The sequence below is a fragment of the Diplotaxodon limnothrissa genome, linkage group LG6 (genome assembly GCF_057381915.1).
Source record: "Diplotaxodon limnothrissa isolate DT_005_m linkage group LG6, D_limnothrissa_male_GT1.1, whole genome shotgun sequence".
Taxonomy (NCBI): domain Eukaryota; kingdom Metazoa; phylum Chordata; class Actinopteri; order Cichliformes; family Cichlidae; genus Diplotaxodon; species Diplotaxodon limnothrissa.
Genome location: NC_140601.1, coordinates 39,954,159 through 39,971,186, shown reverse-complemented (window position 1 = coordinate 39,971,186; position 17,028 = coordinate 39,954,159). Strand labels below are relative to the sequence as shown.

At 40.4% G+C, this 17,028-nt stretch overlaps 1 protein-coding gene across 1 annotated transcript; it reads left to right on the top strand.

The window, feature by feature from the left end:
* The first annotated feature begins 2,709 nt into the window (after window positions 1–2,709).
* rasal3 (RAS protein activator like 3) lies at window positions 2,710–16,790 on the top strand. Its single transcript, XM_085356434.1, has 19 exons — window positions 2,710–3,551; window positions 5,612–5,754; window positions 5,853–5,931; window positions 7,240–7,304; window positions 7,411–7,496; window positions 8,008–8,137; window positions 8,227–8,325; window positions 8,408–9,082; window positions 9,206–9,350; window positions 9,435–9,579; window positions 9,668–9,904; window positions 10,100–10,301; window positions 12,113–12,204; window positions 12,278–12,394; window positions 12,621–12,786; window positions 13,703–13,834; window positions 13,924–14,114; window positions 14,787–14,871; window positions 16,482–16,790. Exons 1-19 carry the CDS (start codon window positions 2,942–2,944, stop codon window positions 16,587–16,589), a joined length of 3,507 nt encoding a protein of 1,168 aa, XP_085212560.1. The 5' UTR covers window positions 2,710–2,941; the 3' UTR covers window positions 16,590–16,790.
* The last annotated feature ends 238 nt before the right edge of the window (window positions 16,791–17,028 follow it).

Here is a 17,028-nt window from a genome sequence, read left to right as displayed (position 1 = left end):
CTTTTTCAGCTAAGAAACACCTCCAAACTGCGAACTTTGCTGTCTAAATCTGAGTTAGAAATGGTTATTCATGCTTTTATTTCATCTCGCTTAGATTATTGTAACAGTCTTTTTCTTTGTTTGAGCAAAAGGAATCTTGACCGTCTCCAGTTAGTCCAGAATGCTACTGCAAGGCTTTTAACTAAGACATGAAAAAGAGAGCACATTACACCAGTGTTACGCTCATTACACTGGCTTCCAGTACATTTTAGAATTCATTTTAAAATCTTGGTACTGACTTTTAAAGCTTTGAATTGTAATGTATTTTATGTATTTCTGTTTTATATTACTGTGAAGCACTTTGTGGTTTTTATCCTGTGAAAAGTGCTATATAAATAAATTGATTTGATTTGAAGATGACGTGATATCATTCACGAGGGATACATTTGACATATGTTTCACATATTATAGACCAACAAGTTATTTATAGCAGTTTAAATACAAGCAGTCAGTTTTTGGCAAATACCGGAAATCAGTTTTTGGCAGACAATCACTTTTTGGCACAACACCTGTTCAGCCAGCCAGAGAACCCCCGGCCGCCCCGCTCCGATCGGTGCCCATGCAATCCCCAAAATGTGCTGGCATGATGTCGGGCAGCATGGGTGCGAGCAACTTTTTTTTGCCGATGCCCATGATGCGACCCACCACGACGCAGCGCTGGCCAATGTCCATATCAAAAACCGCTGCTGTCTGTACCACATGTTTCTTGTTAAGGTAAAAGGTAAACTGTTCTGCAGTAAATCAATCGACCACCAGATGAAGACAAACACTGTGACTTCCACAGATGAATCTAAATACTTTCTGATTTTGTGACTGTAAATTCATCTTAAATATTAATAACTTATTGTATACTTAAGTATACAGTATTTACACATTTACCCGTTTATCTTTATTATTTGCAAATGTTATAGCTGTTTTTGGCTCGAGTTGTAAACAGAACAAGCACTTCCTGCAGCACTCATCATTTTTGCCAACATTTTGAGGAGTTGTACAGACATGCTGCTTTGTGAAATACTTCTTTTGTTGTGCTTTAAGAATACTTCAGCACCAGCAAAGATTAATTTTACTGTTAATGTTTAACTTCAAATCCTGTTGTGATCAGTATTCGTGGTTTTCAGGGTTTTTATGGCCAAGAACGGTGTTAACGTATACAGAGCAACCTTGACTGAGACTCTCTGTTGTCACTGAGTCCAGATCAGTGCCCTTGTTGTTCAAATGTTAATAAAAAAAAGTGTTCTTGCAACTGCACAGTGATAAACCTGAGATTACTGCCTCTTATCACATAATGTAAATAGCCTTTTAAATAAAGGCTAAAAATTAAATGGACCCCTTTTACTTTTAAACTAGTGTCAGGTTAAAGGTTGATTATAGTTCTAAAAGACAGCACACACATTATAAACACTCTCAAACTTCAGTTACAGTTTTTCTTTTAAATTTTACATTTAATTTTAATTATTTTTTTTTATGTTGAGGCAGTCAGTTTTCATTGATTACGTTTCAAATTTAACCGCATACAGTCAAAGCATATTTTCAATACCAAATGCCCCCGGCCACTAGAGGGCCTGGACGAAACAAGACAAAAATGTAACTTTCAGTGTTTTCACACACTCAGCTCTTTATAGGACAGCTGTGGCTACAACCGTAGCTTGCCTCCACCAGTGTGTGAATGCGAGAGTGAATGAATAGTGGCATTGTAAAGCACTTTGGGTGCCTTGAAAAGCGCTATATAAATCCAATCCATTATTATTATTATTATAGAAACACAGATATAAGCATGTTGATACTGTATTAATGTTACTGTGTGAATGTGATTCCTATAAAACCACTTCCCAGGTATTTTATAGCTTAAAGAACTGGAGAAGTGAACTAGAGGAATGTTCCCAATGAAAAATCTAAAGGTCCTGCTGTACTCCACCATTACTTCCCACAATTAGAAAGACAACATCTGACTATATTGCTGGCAGTTCACCCCACTGGTACACAGAAATACCCTGCAGGTGTGTACGAGAAAAGAGCAGCATGAGAGCAGGAAGTGGTTTTTATAGTCAGTTTCCTGTAGCTTTGACAGGAAACTGACTCTTAACTGTCAACAGCTTGTAAACTCTCAGGTAGCTGATACCACATGGATACTTATGTTTATTTCTCACAGATATCAGTTTAGTGGTCTTACTAAAAAAGTAAGACTGGGTCCAGAGTCTTCCATACAATATTTTTCACGTATATTTGACAAAAAAGATGTTGTCCTTGGTGGTTTATTTCATTCAAGTTACCAAGAAAATGAATCTTATTAACTGTATAGGGACTGGTGATTTATTAGATTCATTAAATATCTTCATATTACACATCTTGCCTAATATTGTCTCACGATGGATTTCTACTACTTTGTAACATGCAAAACCACATTTCCCTTGCTCATAATGTAACAGACTGAATCTGACAAGTAGGCTTCCTTTGAGGTCAAGGTGGACAACCTAAAACACACATTTTATTATAACATCTGTGGACATTTCTTTGAGTTTCACACAAATTGAATGCAGATTTGTTTTATTTTTTTTGACAGAACAGGAAGAACGGATGACAGGAAGTATTAAATGAAAACACTGAACTTCTCTGTGTCATTTCATGAGGAAGCCAACAGCCCAGAGAGATGGGAGTAGTGCAGCAGCACAGCAACCACAGGCAGAGCAGCTAAGTCGCGTGTTGTTGATCAACGTTTTTGCAAGACAGGAAATGAGAAACAGACAGTTAGAGGAGATACAGACTACGCTGTCTTCCTTTTGCACACGCAGCAATCTCCAAAGCGGCGGTAAATTAGGAGGGAGACAGGTGAATTCTCTTGTGAAGGTTTTTGATGCGACCTTAAAAAACAGAGAGAATTTTAGTTACACCCTAAAAGTGTGAAATGGGCACTGAGGAGAAAGATCCAGAGCCTGCAGCTCAGCCAGCATCAAAGGAGCAGGGATCACCTGAGAAGGAAAATGAGCCTCCACAAACATCTGAGACCAGCGACCCTCTCAACACATACAAGTGGCATACTGGCTCCAAGGGAACCCTCAATGAGCAGAAAGAAGAAGGAGAAGGAACGCCGGCATCCTCCACATCCACCATGGAAAAAATTCAGAAGGCCTCTAGCAACAAGTGGAGCAAGATGCAAAACTGGCGCAAGGCCTTGAGCGAGGACCCCGGAGAAAAGAATTCATCCAATGGGAAAAGCAGCGATGCAGCCAAGCCTGAAAAAGCCTCCGGAGGAACAAGAAAGAACCCCTTCAGGAGGGCTCTGTCCGAGCCTCCTGGGTCGCTGTTTGCAGCCCTCTCTACTGCCAATTCGGCTCACGCAGGTTCATCCTCTGCTGCAGCCACTTCTGCTGGCACAGAAGCCTCGGGGGCTGCCTCCAGTGACCCCTCACAGAAAGGGGGCGGAGGGGCACTTTTTAAAAAATATCTTCGGAGTGTGTCCCAGAAGCTCAAGAAGCCAAAGCTACAGCCCCGCAACAGCACGCCATCCCTTGCAGGTAAGACTACTACAACAAAAGTACAGCGTACACACAAAGCCCTGCGCATTAAGGTCATTACTCAATCCAAATATTATGTGAAATATCAGAAAATGTTTCCTATTTCCTATTTGCGATCACACGATTTGTGATTTCTTGTTAAGTAGGTAGGACCATTTAATAACACTCAGCAGTATGAGTGGTATGGGTGACCTCTGTCAAAAGTGCATCTGGAAATTTCATCTGCAATGATACTATTAAGACTATTTTAGCATCTGGCTCAGTATTAAACACATGTAGAAATAATTAAAGAGAGAAGCTGAGAATTTAAATGGGCTTACATTATGTTAAAATACATTATAAATATAAATCATTTATAAATCACAAGTAAAAGAGTGGATCTCAGAAATGTTACAGGTTATGAAAGTGATGAAAGAGTTAAATACAGCCAAACACCAGTGAATGACTTTGACACTTCCAAAAATATCTTAAACATCAGCAAACAATTTAAACAAAATGTTGTAAAGATATTTGAGCCATTACCCAGTAAGCTAAACGATAGTGTGATCTCGGATAATGTGACAAATCTGATGTCTATTGATGGCTATTTAAAGTCCCCTAACCTCAAGGAAGCTCTTTTAGAAGATTTGTAGATGCAACATTTACATCCTCAAATAAACAGTAAAAAATGATCAGTACAAAGACAAAAGGAAAGTCTGTAACTGTTGGAATATTTTCTAAACAAACAGTAAGTATAGGCCGAGATTAAAACATTAGTAGTAGCAGCAGTAGTGGTAGTAGTAGTAAATCTGTGAGGCAAGTGTGGAGTCATTGGACAAGCTTAAAATCTAAGCCCTGCGCCCTTCAAGTCTATGTTTAAGGGCTCTCTCCTTGTAGGTAACAGATTTCTCTCCTTCTAAAAAGCAGAACCCAGACAATCGTCATTATCTCATTTCAGACATGAATCATTGCGAGACCAAAACCGCCAAAACAGCAGAGAAATGACCCAGAAATTCAAAGTAACTGAAGAACTGCAAACCAGCACCCACACTTAACTAGATTCACTAACCAACTTCCCCAGCGCTGAGAAACAAATGCATACTAAGAGGTACATGGCTAAAAATGTACAGCAACATAATGTGTTGTTGTGACACAGACGTTTCTGTGCCCCTTATATGAAAATGGTAGGCAAATCCAACCAGAAGCCTACCTGCTGTTCAGATACAAAATATGAACTCTAGTCAGATTTGCACGCACTCCTGTACTTGTGCAGAAACTAAAAAGGAGTGCCCTCAGACAGCTAATACAAATGATGTCTGAACATTTGTCTAATGACATCAGAAACCTCAATCCACCTCAGGACAGATTCAAATAGTTGTACCTATACAGAAGTTCTCTAGACGTCTTTCATCTCAGCTGACAGGAAGTGAGAGAAACATCTGCAACACACACAGACAGATCATGCAGGTGTGAGCCAAATGAGGCATGGCTGCATGAAGAAGATACCATATTTTATTATTAAAAAGAACAAGAAGAAAATATAATTGCTTTAAAAACAAGCATTACTTTCCTGCCACCTTCTGCTCTCCTGGGCTTTTATGCATGTTTTAGTGATGCAATATTATCTTTATGTTCTGCTGGCATTTCAAGAACAGCATATACTTGATAGTAAGATAATGTAAGCATTAAGACGACATAAAAGCACAATGGATGTTGACATCGAGTAAAAAAAAAAAAAGACACAAAAAACCTAACGACAGCCCACAGGATGTGCGCAGGCCTTCATGGCGTGTAATAAAAAAGAGAGACCAATAGCGTCAGTGGCCAAGGCAACACCTCAAATGGGAGTGGCCAATCGCTGTGTGAGATAAGTGTCATTACCAAAAATCAAAAACAAACCAGCCCGGCAGCATACGCCTCCAGTTAAACAGTATCTGTACATCATAAACAATTTACTGTCAGTTCTTCAAAGTGAGAGAAATCAGCACATATTTAGCACGTGATTACATGTGTATACTGACCTTACATGATTGATCAGTATCAAAATGTGTTTGTCTGTGCAACGTTTACTTGAATTGCAGGTTTGAATGAGGTTGTGCCGACACCAGCCGGACCCTGCGAACTCTCAAGACTGCAATGGGTCCCGCCTCAGGAGGTCCCCTTATGGGACATCAGCAACTGTTGCCTGGAAGATGGGCAGATTCTCATTTCCCCAGAGGAAGAGGTACCCACAGATAACAGCATGTTATTTACACTGATTTCAAATCATGTTGTCATAACCACGGAGAGTAAAAAATGCCCGTTTTTGTGTGTCCGTCTTAGCCAACAATGTGGACTCGAAACCGTGTCAGCAGCTGCTTGTCCAACCTCAGCATGCAGAACCTTGTAGACATTGACACAGGTCCGTATACACACGCAAAGCAAACAAAATGATGTGCAGATTAAAATGCAATGAAGAAAAATCATCAAACACCCCCCAGCTTAACTGTTACTGACATCAGCGATGACTATTGCACTATTTCCGCAGAAGACACAGAGGAAATAGCTAAATGTTTGTTCGTGGCAATGTCTGTAAGATCGCTTCCTCTGTGTTTTTTTTCCCTCTGGGGAAGATAGCATCAAGACAGGGTTTTAGCAGTCCAATGAAAATTCGCAGAAAGACAGAGCGAGATGATATAGTCGGTATCTTCCATCCATGCAGTTTATATATTTTGCTTAGAAGAGTGGAGGTGCTGCACTGTGGAGGTGTTCGATTCTGCACCGACTGGCTGAGTGACTCAATCGGTTCTTTTGAAGACGACAGAAAGGAAATGATAAAGACACAGAGACTGAAGTAACAGGGCTTTTGCACACACCTCTGGACTAAATGATAGGATTTAAACGCTGGATTGTTTGTGGTGGGAATTTGGGTAAGCAGCGAAAAGAAAATCGGACACCTGTGTTATCTTGTAATTAAACACATCAATATCGCTGAGTATAAATAAGCAAAAGAGGATATCATGATCTCCAGTTAGAGATATCAATTTTCTGACTAAAAGGTTAAAATGTTCACACAAAACAGGAAAAATCAAAATGGGAACATTTACGTTTGTTCTATGTAAAGCTGCAGTACACTATGTGTTATTTAGTGACATATGTGCAATTAGTTAACTTTACTGAGATAGGTCTAGCTATCGGATTACAGCTTTAAACCACATCCTGAAATGGCTCATCTGAACCCATCTGGAAATATTAAAACTTTTTGCTTGATGTTTTTGAGAGTCTTCAGTAGAAGTTATTTGTGTTAGATGAGTGAAAAAACACTCATCTAACTGCTTGAAAATTAGTCATAAGATGGTGTGCATAACTACTTATTTTACTGCTTTGTTTTCATATCAGCAAAAAATCACAGGTTATTTAACCCCAGGTGCTCTCATATGACCTGGAAGTCACTTACCGTAATGGAACTTAGCCAATTTTAATTGTATTAATATTCGTGCTATTCCTGCTTCACCAGCACACAATATCTGCTCTAAAGTTAGCCTGGCAACCATTTGATTTGACGCCTGGAAACAACTGACTCACAAAAAGGAAGAAATATGTAGTACTGACCACAAACTCTAAATGGAAACAATGAGTACTGCCTATAATTTCATTTAGTTAAGCCAACTTGTCCTGCCAACACTAATGAAAAACTGACAGAGAATTCCATTTTCATCCCAATCCCTAGAATGCAGCCCCGACCATGGGGGCCAGCTTGGTCCTCGACCAAAGGCTCAAGATGGCGGTGTGAGGGTGAGTGCAGTATGCGCCAGAGACAATCTTTGCGCTAGTTTTCCTTTTCCTGTTGATACAACACATAATTGCCCAAATGCACTGTGTTTGCATTCTTCACCCGTAGGGACTGATCAAGCGACGTCTTGAGAACAAAGCCAAGAGGAATAGCAACACCCAGCTAAACCAACAGGGACTTAACAAAGGACGCAGGTAAAGTGCACTGCTGTGTTTCTCAAAGCAGATATACTGCACTCCATATCCACCTTTGGTCTAAAGTAACTTCTCTCATTGTCTTTCATAATTTAAGGCCAAACTCTTATCTTCAAAAAACCCTGCCTATAATTCATCTATCGTGTTCTTAATCACTTCTTCAACAATAAACTAACCGATCAGTTTCATAGTAAACCTCACTAAAGGTCCAAGAAGCTTGCAAAGAAAGCAACTGGACGTCTTTAAGTTTTGGAAACTTAAGAGTTCAGCATGACCTGGTTGACCTGGTTGAGAGAGAACCTACACACACATAAAACCTCACTAAAGAATAATTCAAACATGTTGCAAATAAAACTTTGCAAGATGTTCTTTTTAAAAACAACCACAGTGTTAATGTAATGTGTCGATGGTAAAACAACCTGCAGGTAGTGAAAGTGTACATTGTGAGTACCTTTGACAAATCTCCATCTCGTTTTTTTGACTGAATTCTTCCACTGTGTTTAATTTTAAGGCTCTATGAATCCCGAGAGTCTGTGTCAATTCCAGTCAGTCCAGTGGGGACACTAGATCTGAGTGCAGACACCAGCACCGTCATCAGACCGGTCCACAGCTCCATTCTGGGGGAGAAGTACTGCTTTGAGGTAGACTTTAAAGGGCACTCCCATAGATTCATTAACGAGTACCGTAAAGTATTCCAGTACCACTAACTGTTAGTTTCAATGTGCTATAGGTGATAAACTCTGAGAACACCCACTGCTTCGGCTGCTCCTCGGCTGCTGAACGTGACCGCTGGATTGAAGATCTGAGACGAGCTGCACAGCCCAACAAGGTGAGCTTTCAGCCGCCGGTCCCACCGGTCACGCAATATTCAAATTGTGTTGTGCTACTAATAACATTCATTATATTCACAGGACAACATCGAGCGCACAGAGAACTCGCTGAGTCTGTGGGTTAATGAAGCCAAGGATCTGCCACCCAAAAAGCGTTATTACTGTGAGGTACACCTGGATGGCACCTTGTTCGCCCGCACGACCAGCAGAGCTGTTGGCAAGCTCCCAAACCGTTCCAGCCTGGCAGCAGATGGCTCCGCTGGATCTTCGGGAGGCCTGGGGGCCAGTGGAGGTGCGACTGGAGGGTGCCAACTGTTCTGGGGAGAATTCTTTGAGCTCGACAACCTGCCTTGTATCTCCCAAATCAGCCTGCACCTCTTCCGGGAAGAAGACCCCAAGAAAAAGCGGCATTCCCGAGACGACTCCAGTCTACACCCTCTGGGAAGCGTGACCATACCTCTAGCTGACATTCGAGGGAGGACCTATCAGGAGAAGTGGTACCCCATCACTCCATATAAGGCGTCAGGCTCAGCAGGGAACAAAGAAGCTCTGGGGCCGCAGGCTTCACTTCGCATAAAAGCCCGTTTCCAGAACTTGCAAGTTCTGCCAATGGAGAAATATAAAGAGTTTGCCGAGTATGTGACTGTGGATTACGTAGAAATGTGCAGAAACTTGGAGCCACTTCTGAATGTGAAGGAGAAGGAAGAGCTGGCAGGAGCTCTGGTCCACGTACTCCAGAGCATCGGCAAGGCCAAGGTAAAGAATGAGATTAAATTTAAAAATTTTTTAATGCAATTTATGAATCAAACGTTATTTTTTCACAATATGTATCAAAAATACAACCAGAAGCATATTCAGAAGTAAGTTTTTATTCCTTAGGAATTCCTCATTGATTTGGGCAACGATGAGGTGGAGCGTCTTGGAGAAAAAGAAGCAATGATCTTCAGAGAGAACACACTGGCCACTAAAGCTATAGATGAATATATGAAGCTGGTTGGTCAGAAGTACCTCATCGACACACTAGGTAGGGCAGATCAGTCGTAAAGGTGGCTGCTTGTATTCAATCGTACTGGGTTTTCCTGAACTCTATGCTTTCTTTTCAATGCAGGAGAATTTATCAACCGTCTATATGCATCGACTGAGAACTGTGAAGTTGACCCTCGTAAATGTCCTGCGGCTGAACTGTCAAGCAACCAGAAGCACTTGAGGGAAACCTGTGAGGAGGTGGTGCAGAAGATCATTGAGCTCCATGGGTGAGAGAAATCAGCTTAACATACAATAAATGATTTGGGCATCTCTCACATTCAGAGATCTCATACTTGACATGCTTCTTTCCACTAGGCCTTTTCCTGAAGAGTTAAACAGGATCTTCTCCAGCTGGGTGGAGGTGTGTGAAGACCAGGGCAAACCGGAGATTGGCCATCGGCTCATCTCTGCTTCCCTCTTCCTTCGTTTCTTGTGTCCTGCTATCCTCAGTCCTTCCCTTTTTGGTCTGACGCAACCGTACCCGGAGCCAAACACCCTGCGTACCCTTACGCTGACAGCCAAAGTCATCCAGAATCTGGCCAACTTCACCTTGTCAGTAGTTTATGTCACGTTTGTGCATTTGTTCCTGAGCAGATTGTTTGCTTTTGTTTGTTTGTTTGTTTTGGCACACTGAAAGACATAATCTGGGAATATGGATAAAGATATTTTTTTGTTGCACATGTACAATAACAATAAAGGGCCTGAAATAAATACCTAAAGTAAATTAAATTTGTTGTTCTTACTTAGGTTCGGGGAAAAGGAGGAGTACATGCTCTTCATGAATGAATTCCTGGAGCAGCACTGGGATGGAATGAGAGGCTTCCTACAAACGGTGTCGAGTGGAGACACTGAGATTGCAATGACATCCTTTGATGGCTATGTGGATTTGCCTCTGCGTTTGGCTGTGCTCCATGGACTGCTGGTGGACATCATCTACCAGAAGGACCAGGTAGGCAGGCAAACATTAGTCCAGTTTGGTAGTTAGTTTTAAAGGAATTGTGTGACTTTTGTATTGCATGGCTCCACTAGCTAGCTTAACCACAGTGGAAGACAATTTATAAGCAGCTATCAGGGGGATACTTATAATTATAGAGTTTATATGAAGATTTCATTTCATTTATTTATTTATTTATAAAGCACATTTAATAACAACAGGGAGTTGACCAAAGTGCTGTACAAAATAACAATTAAACAATGACATTAACAACAACAACAGGTAAGAAAATTAAAAGAAAATTAGATAAGATAAGATAAGATAAGATAGAACTTTATTAATCCCTCGGGTGGGTTCCTCTGGGAAATTCGACTTCCAAAAAGCAAAGCAACGACCGAAGTTACAGTTACAGAATTGTTATATATATATATATATATATATATATACACACACACACACACACACACACACACACACACACACACACACACATATATAAATACAGAGACAAATATAAATAAAATATACAAAGGGGATAAATAGAATAAATAGGAATAAAAAATAAAAATACAAGTGAATTGCACATTTCAAGTATTGAGTCTATTGCACTGTTGACTATTTACAAAAAGTATTGCACGAGGTATTGCACAGTGAGGTGAAGAGGCACTACAGCTTAGTTGTTCCCCCCTCCTTTGTCCTCCTGTTTCCCCTCCCTCTCCCCTCCAGAGAGGAGTTAAACAGTTTGATGGCGTGTGGGACAAAGGAGTTTTTTAGGATAAAAGAATTGGTAACTCTCATACAGTTTCGAAAGCCAGAGTAAAAAAATATGTTTTAAGATGCGATTTAAAAAGAGTAACAGTTGGGGCCTTTCTAATGTGGAGAGGTAGATCAGTCCACATTTTCGGTGCCAAAACCGCAAATGCCTGATCTCCTCTATGAACCATCCTAGACTTATGTAAGGTAAGGAGCAGGTGATCACTTGATCGAAGGGCTCTAGAGGGCGTATAAAGCTGCAAAAGGTCAGACAAATAGTCCGGTGCCTGGCCATTTAGCACTTTATAAGTCAAAAGTAAGATTTTGAATTTAATTCTAAAACGCACTGGAAGCCAATGAAGGGAAGCAAGCACCGGAGTAATATGTTCTTCACACGAGTCAAAAGGAGAGCTGCAGCATTCTGTACAAGCTGGACTGACTGACACCCACATATAGATCACTTCAGTTATACATGGTGTACTCACGCACTAATTCTACCCTTTAAGATTGTGTTGACAAGATGGAGGCTGTACAGGACAAAAAGCTTTTGCTGTGGCCCCCAAGTGGACTATGGGGGTACTGCAGATAAAGTCACAAGAATGACATAAATAGCTGGATATTATTAGAAGATATAATTTTTTATTTTTCTGACACCCCCCCCCCCCCCCCCCCCATTTTTTTAATCTGTCAGGTGACCTAAGTAAAACTATTGATAGTGAACTACAGACACAGAAGGAAATAATCTTATTCTTGTGATCAGAGCTCTGATTAAAGATAGGGTTTGATTTTTGTTATCTAGTTACACAGATTTAAGAGATTCACAGCTACCCCTTTATCCCATATAAAGATTTGTAAACAGAATCCTAATTCTAACACTGGTAGGTTAAGGGATTAAAAGGCCTTGTAGAAAAAATGTGGTGTGTGTGGTGTGTATCGCTGTGTTGTGTGGTCATAGATGTAGTTTTTCTCTCAAGTTTACCAGAAGCAATTATGTATCCATTCACTATATAAATATACTTATTTCATGCTTTGTGTATAAGTGAAGGTTAACATGCTACTTGTTTCTCCCTCAGCAAACAGTTGACAAGCTGCACCCTCTGCCTTCAATTCTGAACCAAATAACAGAGTCACTAGGCCCTGAAGCACCTCGGATAGATATTAACAGGTATGTTGATTTGTGTGATTTGTCCATCATATTAGTTCTGTTGCATGTTACTAAAACAGTGGTATTCCTGTAGCCAAACAGGACACATCAAGCCAGCGTATATTCCACCTAAGGACTTGAGCAAGTACAGCCCTCTCCAGTCGTCTCTCCAGCATATTCCTCAGGAATCCAAAAGCACACGTGACAACAGGTCAGTTTCAAAGGGGCACAGTGGAGGTCAGACGCAGCTCCTCCCAATGTCAGTGTGGAGGAAGGACTCTCTCAAGCTATTCAATTACAAATTCAGTTTGGGTCAGATAGATTTGATTTTTTTATTCCATTTAGGATCCTTTGTCTGTGCATTTTAAACATTGTATAATGTGTTCATTGGCATTTAAATAATTAACACTGATCCGTTTATTCACCGTGGATGTCAGGAGTCAAAGGAGGAAACCGATCGCCAGAACTCAGAGTGCCCCACACAGACGTCCGGCACAAGTAAAACGTGAGATGAAGAGGCAAACGAGCTCCGAGGCTCTGCCGACATCTGACCAGGAACAGGAGGCGGAGCCCAACCAACCACTTATCTCACCACCAAATACTGTGAGTATAAACAGGAACTGTGAACTGCCTGTAATAGCAACTGAGCTGCGCAGCTCATGTTCTCGTGTTTATGCAAAAAGGACTTCAGCTTTTCACAGAGGAGGCTATAGTTCATACTCTAAAGCCTTTAAACAATAAACAGCCTTGGCCATTTTTAATGACCAAGCATGACTAGATTTTTTACAGAAATAATATGAATCTGTTTTTGTTTATCACATCTCTACTGTATCTTTTGTCTGTGAAAGAAATGTTGTAATATAATTACAACATTAAATGTTTAAAGACACAAATTACAAAACATAATTACATTTATCTTCTTAAGTCTTGCAAAACAACTTTACTTTATTGTAATAAAAGTAGAAAAAAATTAATAAAGTTACATCTGAGTCAGTTTATATATTACAGTTTGCATACGTCATATATCAGTGTAACAGCAAAATACAGATAAATTTGTGACTCTGTAATATTCTAATCAACAACAAAGTACGGTTGTTATCACAGTCAGGCTGTTTTTTTTTTATCTGTTGTTACTTCCTTTCTTTTGCTCAAGTTAAATCTGGATCAGATTGTTTCTAGATTTGTAATATTTGAATATTTTATGCAGAAACACTCAAAATATTCAGATTAATGGAATTCCTGAGAGCCGTACATTATTGCAGTACATTGCATTGATTGGAAGTGGACAAACACTTATACTTGCCACACTTATCGGCCAGGTCCAAGTTTTATGAGTAGTGGATAAAAAAAATCATCATAGGAAACATTTTTATGTCTAGGAATATCACAACAGCATACATAAACACAGATCAGGGGTCTTAAGTAGCACCTCTGAGTCACGCTTCTGTAAGTGCACACATATTTTTTCAAGTTTCACTGAGAGGAATAACGCAGGGAGTTTCTGCTCATGTTTTCCCAGAGCGTCTCTGTCAAGCGTGCACCTGCACCGGTTCCCTGGATTAAACCCGGGGACCACAACCCACCAGGCAGCCACACCCGGCAACCGAGCGAGATCAAGACTGAGAATGAGCAATTCAGCTTACTGGATAAGGTATGGCAAGCCTCCTACATATTATAGTGACAGTGTAAAGTGTTTGCTTTCAATGCTACAGTTTATATGATGTCTACGTGTAATGACAGCATGCTCAGGAGCTGTCAGAGCTTCGCCTGGGCATAGAGCAGGTGACGGAGCGCGAGCTGGACATGGCTAAGCGCCTGGAGGACTTCATCATCCAAAGTCAGGACCAGAATGCAATACTGCAGGAAGAGGTCAACGAGCTCAGGAATGTGCTGGCTATGCGTGAGGAGCAGCTTGCCAGCGCCACCTTCGGGTTAGTCTGTGCATTAACGTGTGTGTGTGTGTTCCATTTGAAAGTAAACACAAGGTGTGACTAAAGAAATTGAAAAAATCTTTATCCAGTTTAAATTTGGAGGATCTCATACTTAAAACCAGAAGGTCGTGCATCTCTGGACAGTGTTGAGAGCACCTACTATTTTAGATCTCTCAGTGACAGTCATGTTCGATCAGCTTGCACTCGTGCAGTGGGATCTCCCTCCATGTGTCGAAATCTTCTGACCTCTGAATCCTCTTTCTCACACTACACAAAAAGCTGCACACTTGTAAATCACGCTCATGCACCGCTTCAGCTGCTCCAGAGCACTGGCACCAAGGCATCATCCTGTCTTCCCTAAAGTACTGCACCTAAATTCTATAGCTACCTAAAATTTGATCCCACAATGAACCGATCAGTGTTGAGCACACACATTTGGTCTCTAGAAAGGTCAAGATCTGAGGTGACCACATGCAGAAGAAACAGCCAAATTGAAATCAGGAAAGAGTTTTTAGATTTGAGTTTTTTATCGACCAGTTCTCAGAATGTTTTGATCACACCTCATATATTCTGTTTTTAAAGCATGCATTTTGTTTGTGCTTTATCCTGTTCAATCTGCAACCTCAGTGTTTCTCTCTTAACAGCATGTCTTCTTATCTGTGTGTTTTGCAGGCTGGGTGTGATTGAAGAGGAAAGGGAGGAAGATGAGAGGAAGCTGAGTGTTGCCATTGCAGCAGCCGAGAGAGTGAATGTGCTGGTAAGTGAGATGAAGAAAGTCCACTGTCAAAGAACAGTGCTTGTAAATAGTTCACTTCAAGATCCACATTTTATTCTCCTGAACCCCACAGAGCAGTGTGCGCTGGTGCTCCCTGGTGGGCTATGATGGTACTGCAGGTCACCTGCATTTGTTATTCCTCATTTATCTGCCTTGATTTGATCTAGAGCACAGGTGTCGAACTCCAGGCCTCGAGGGCCGGTGTCCTGCAGGTTTTAGATGTGTCCTTGATCCAAGACAGCTGATTTAAATGGCTAAATGACCTCCTCAACATGTCTTGAAGTTCTCCAGAAGCCTGTTAATGAACTAATCATTTGATTCAGGTGTGTTGACCCTGGGTGAGATCTAAAACCTGCAGGACACGGGCCCTCGAGGCCTGGAGTTTGACACCCCTGATCTAGAGAGTATCCGGTATTTTGTCAGTCATCATGAAGGAAGTCCTTATTCTTAGCCTAATGAGTTGATCAGAGATGAGGTTTAAGGGTCCAGTGGGATGCAAAAGATTTTCGCATTTTAAATTGAGATAGAAAAATAGAACCAAACCACTGATTTTTAAAATTTTCAGAAATCAAAAACTTTCTGGTAAAAGAATTTATGTCCATAGAGAGAACGCTAACATAAAACAGTTCACTTAAATTATTAAGTAGTAACATTTAGTACTTTTTTATATAATTATAAATTTAATGGTTTTATTTTCTGTTCTGTTCTGACCTAGTTAGACTATTCTAACATGTGCAGCTACCGCAGGCTTTGGAATTTAGCCTAGGAATACCTACTTTTTTACGCTCTATATGAAATTTAATTTAATTTATGAGCAATATAACTGCATGATATTTATAAATGACACTTTGAGTCATGCTACCAGTAGAGGTGGTCACCTCTCTTTGCAAGCCCATTCAGTGGAGGAGTGAAGACAGCCAGAACTGGCTCAGAGCATCTCAGTCCAGCCCTAGGGGGTCCTTAAATTAAAACGTAGCAAACTAAAAGGCAGAAATATATTCATTAGTCTCTTAAAAACTGTGATGGAATCTGCTATTTAATAACAGAGGGTGCAGGTTATGTTTACTATGCAGGCAAACACAGTCTGCCTCAAATAGTAGAAGCTACCTGTATTACCTTAATCATCAGCAGTCACTGAATTCTCTGAGATTTGTGATTGTTTCATAAACAACGGTGTATTTTATGCCTGATTAAATTAAACCCTCAAAATATTTAACAGAATGCCGGTGACTTTACTTTAGGGGGAGGCCAAAACCTTATACAGGAAAAAGCCCGGATCACTGCTGATAGATAAACATCCTCTGCATATTTCAAACACTGCCTCTATTGTTATCAGTAGGCTAAAAGATTACAGTTTCATATGCTGTAGACCCATAAAAACTGAATATTTAAAAAGCAGTTAAATGCAACTATGCTGATTAAGTTTTATAAGAAATGATCTGAGAGTGGTTTAAGTGTATTTGATGCCCTTTAAACAAGCTAATTTGTATTTCTTAACCAAATATGTTCCCTTTAAGGTACTGGATATTTAAAGTTTAGCGACAGTGGTTGATTTCAGCATATTAACAGCTGTTTTTAATGTGCTCACACAGGAGGAGCAGTTTGCAGGTCTGCTAAGTGACCTTCAACAGCTCAGCGAGGCGTACAAGAGCAGCCAAAACAACACACAGCATCCTGAAAAACCACTCAACACCACCTGAACCCTGAGAAAAAGGGTTACGCTTTGGGCTTCATAGTTTTTATACACATACACACACACACACAGCCTGATGCCACAATCATGAATTCCTGGTTAGATATAAGTTTATTTTATAAAGATACCCATAATGAACTCCAGTTAAGGTGAATATGAAGGCTGAAGGATTTGTTCGCATTTCCTCTTTCACTGTATCTCTGCTTGTAAACCCTTTTTTTTAAATAAAAAAAGCTGCTGCCTAATGTTTTTCTATTTAAGGAGTCTATTTTGCATTTGTCATGGTAAGTGGTCTATTTTGTGTCTATTTTAATCAAGAATAATCACTGTAACTTGATTATGATTATGGATTTGCAGGGACAGGTAACCCCAAAATCTATAGTTTTTCTTGCCTGTAGTCATAGACTGTATAAAAAAAAAAGGAGAGCCACTATGATGTTACCCAT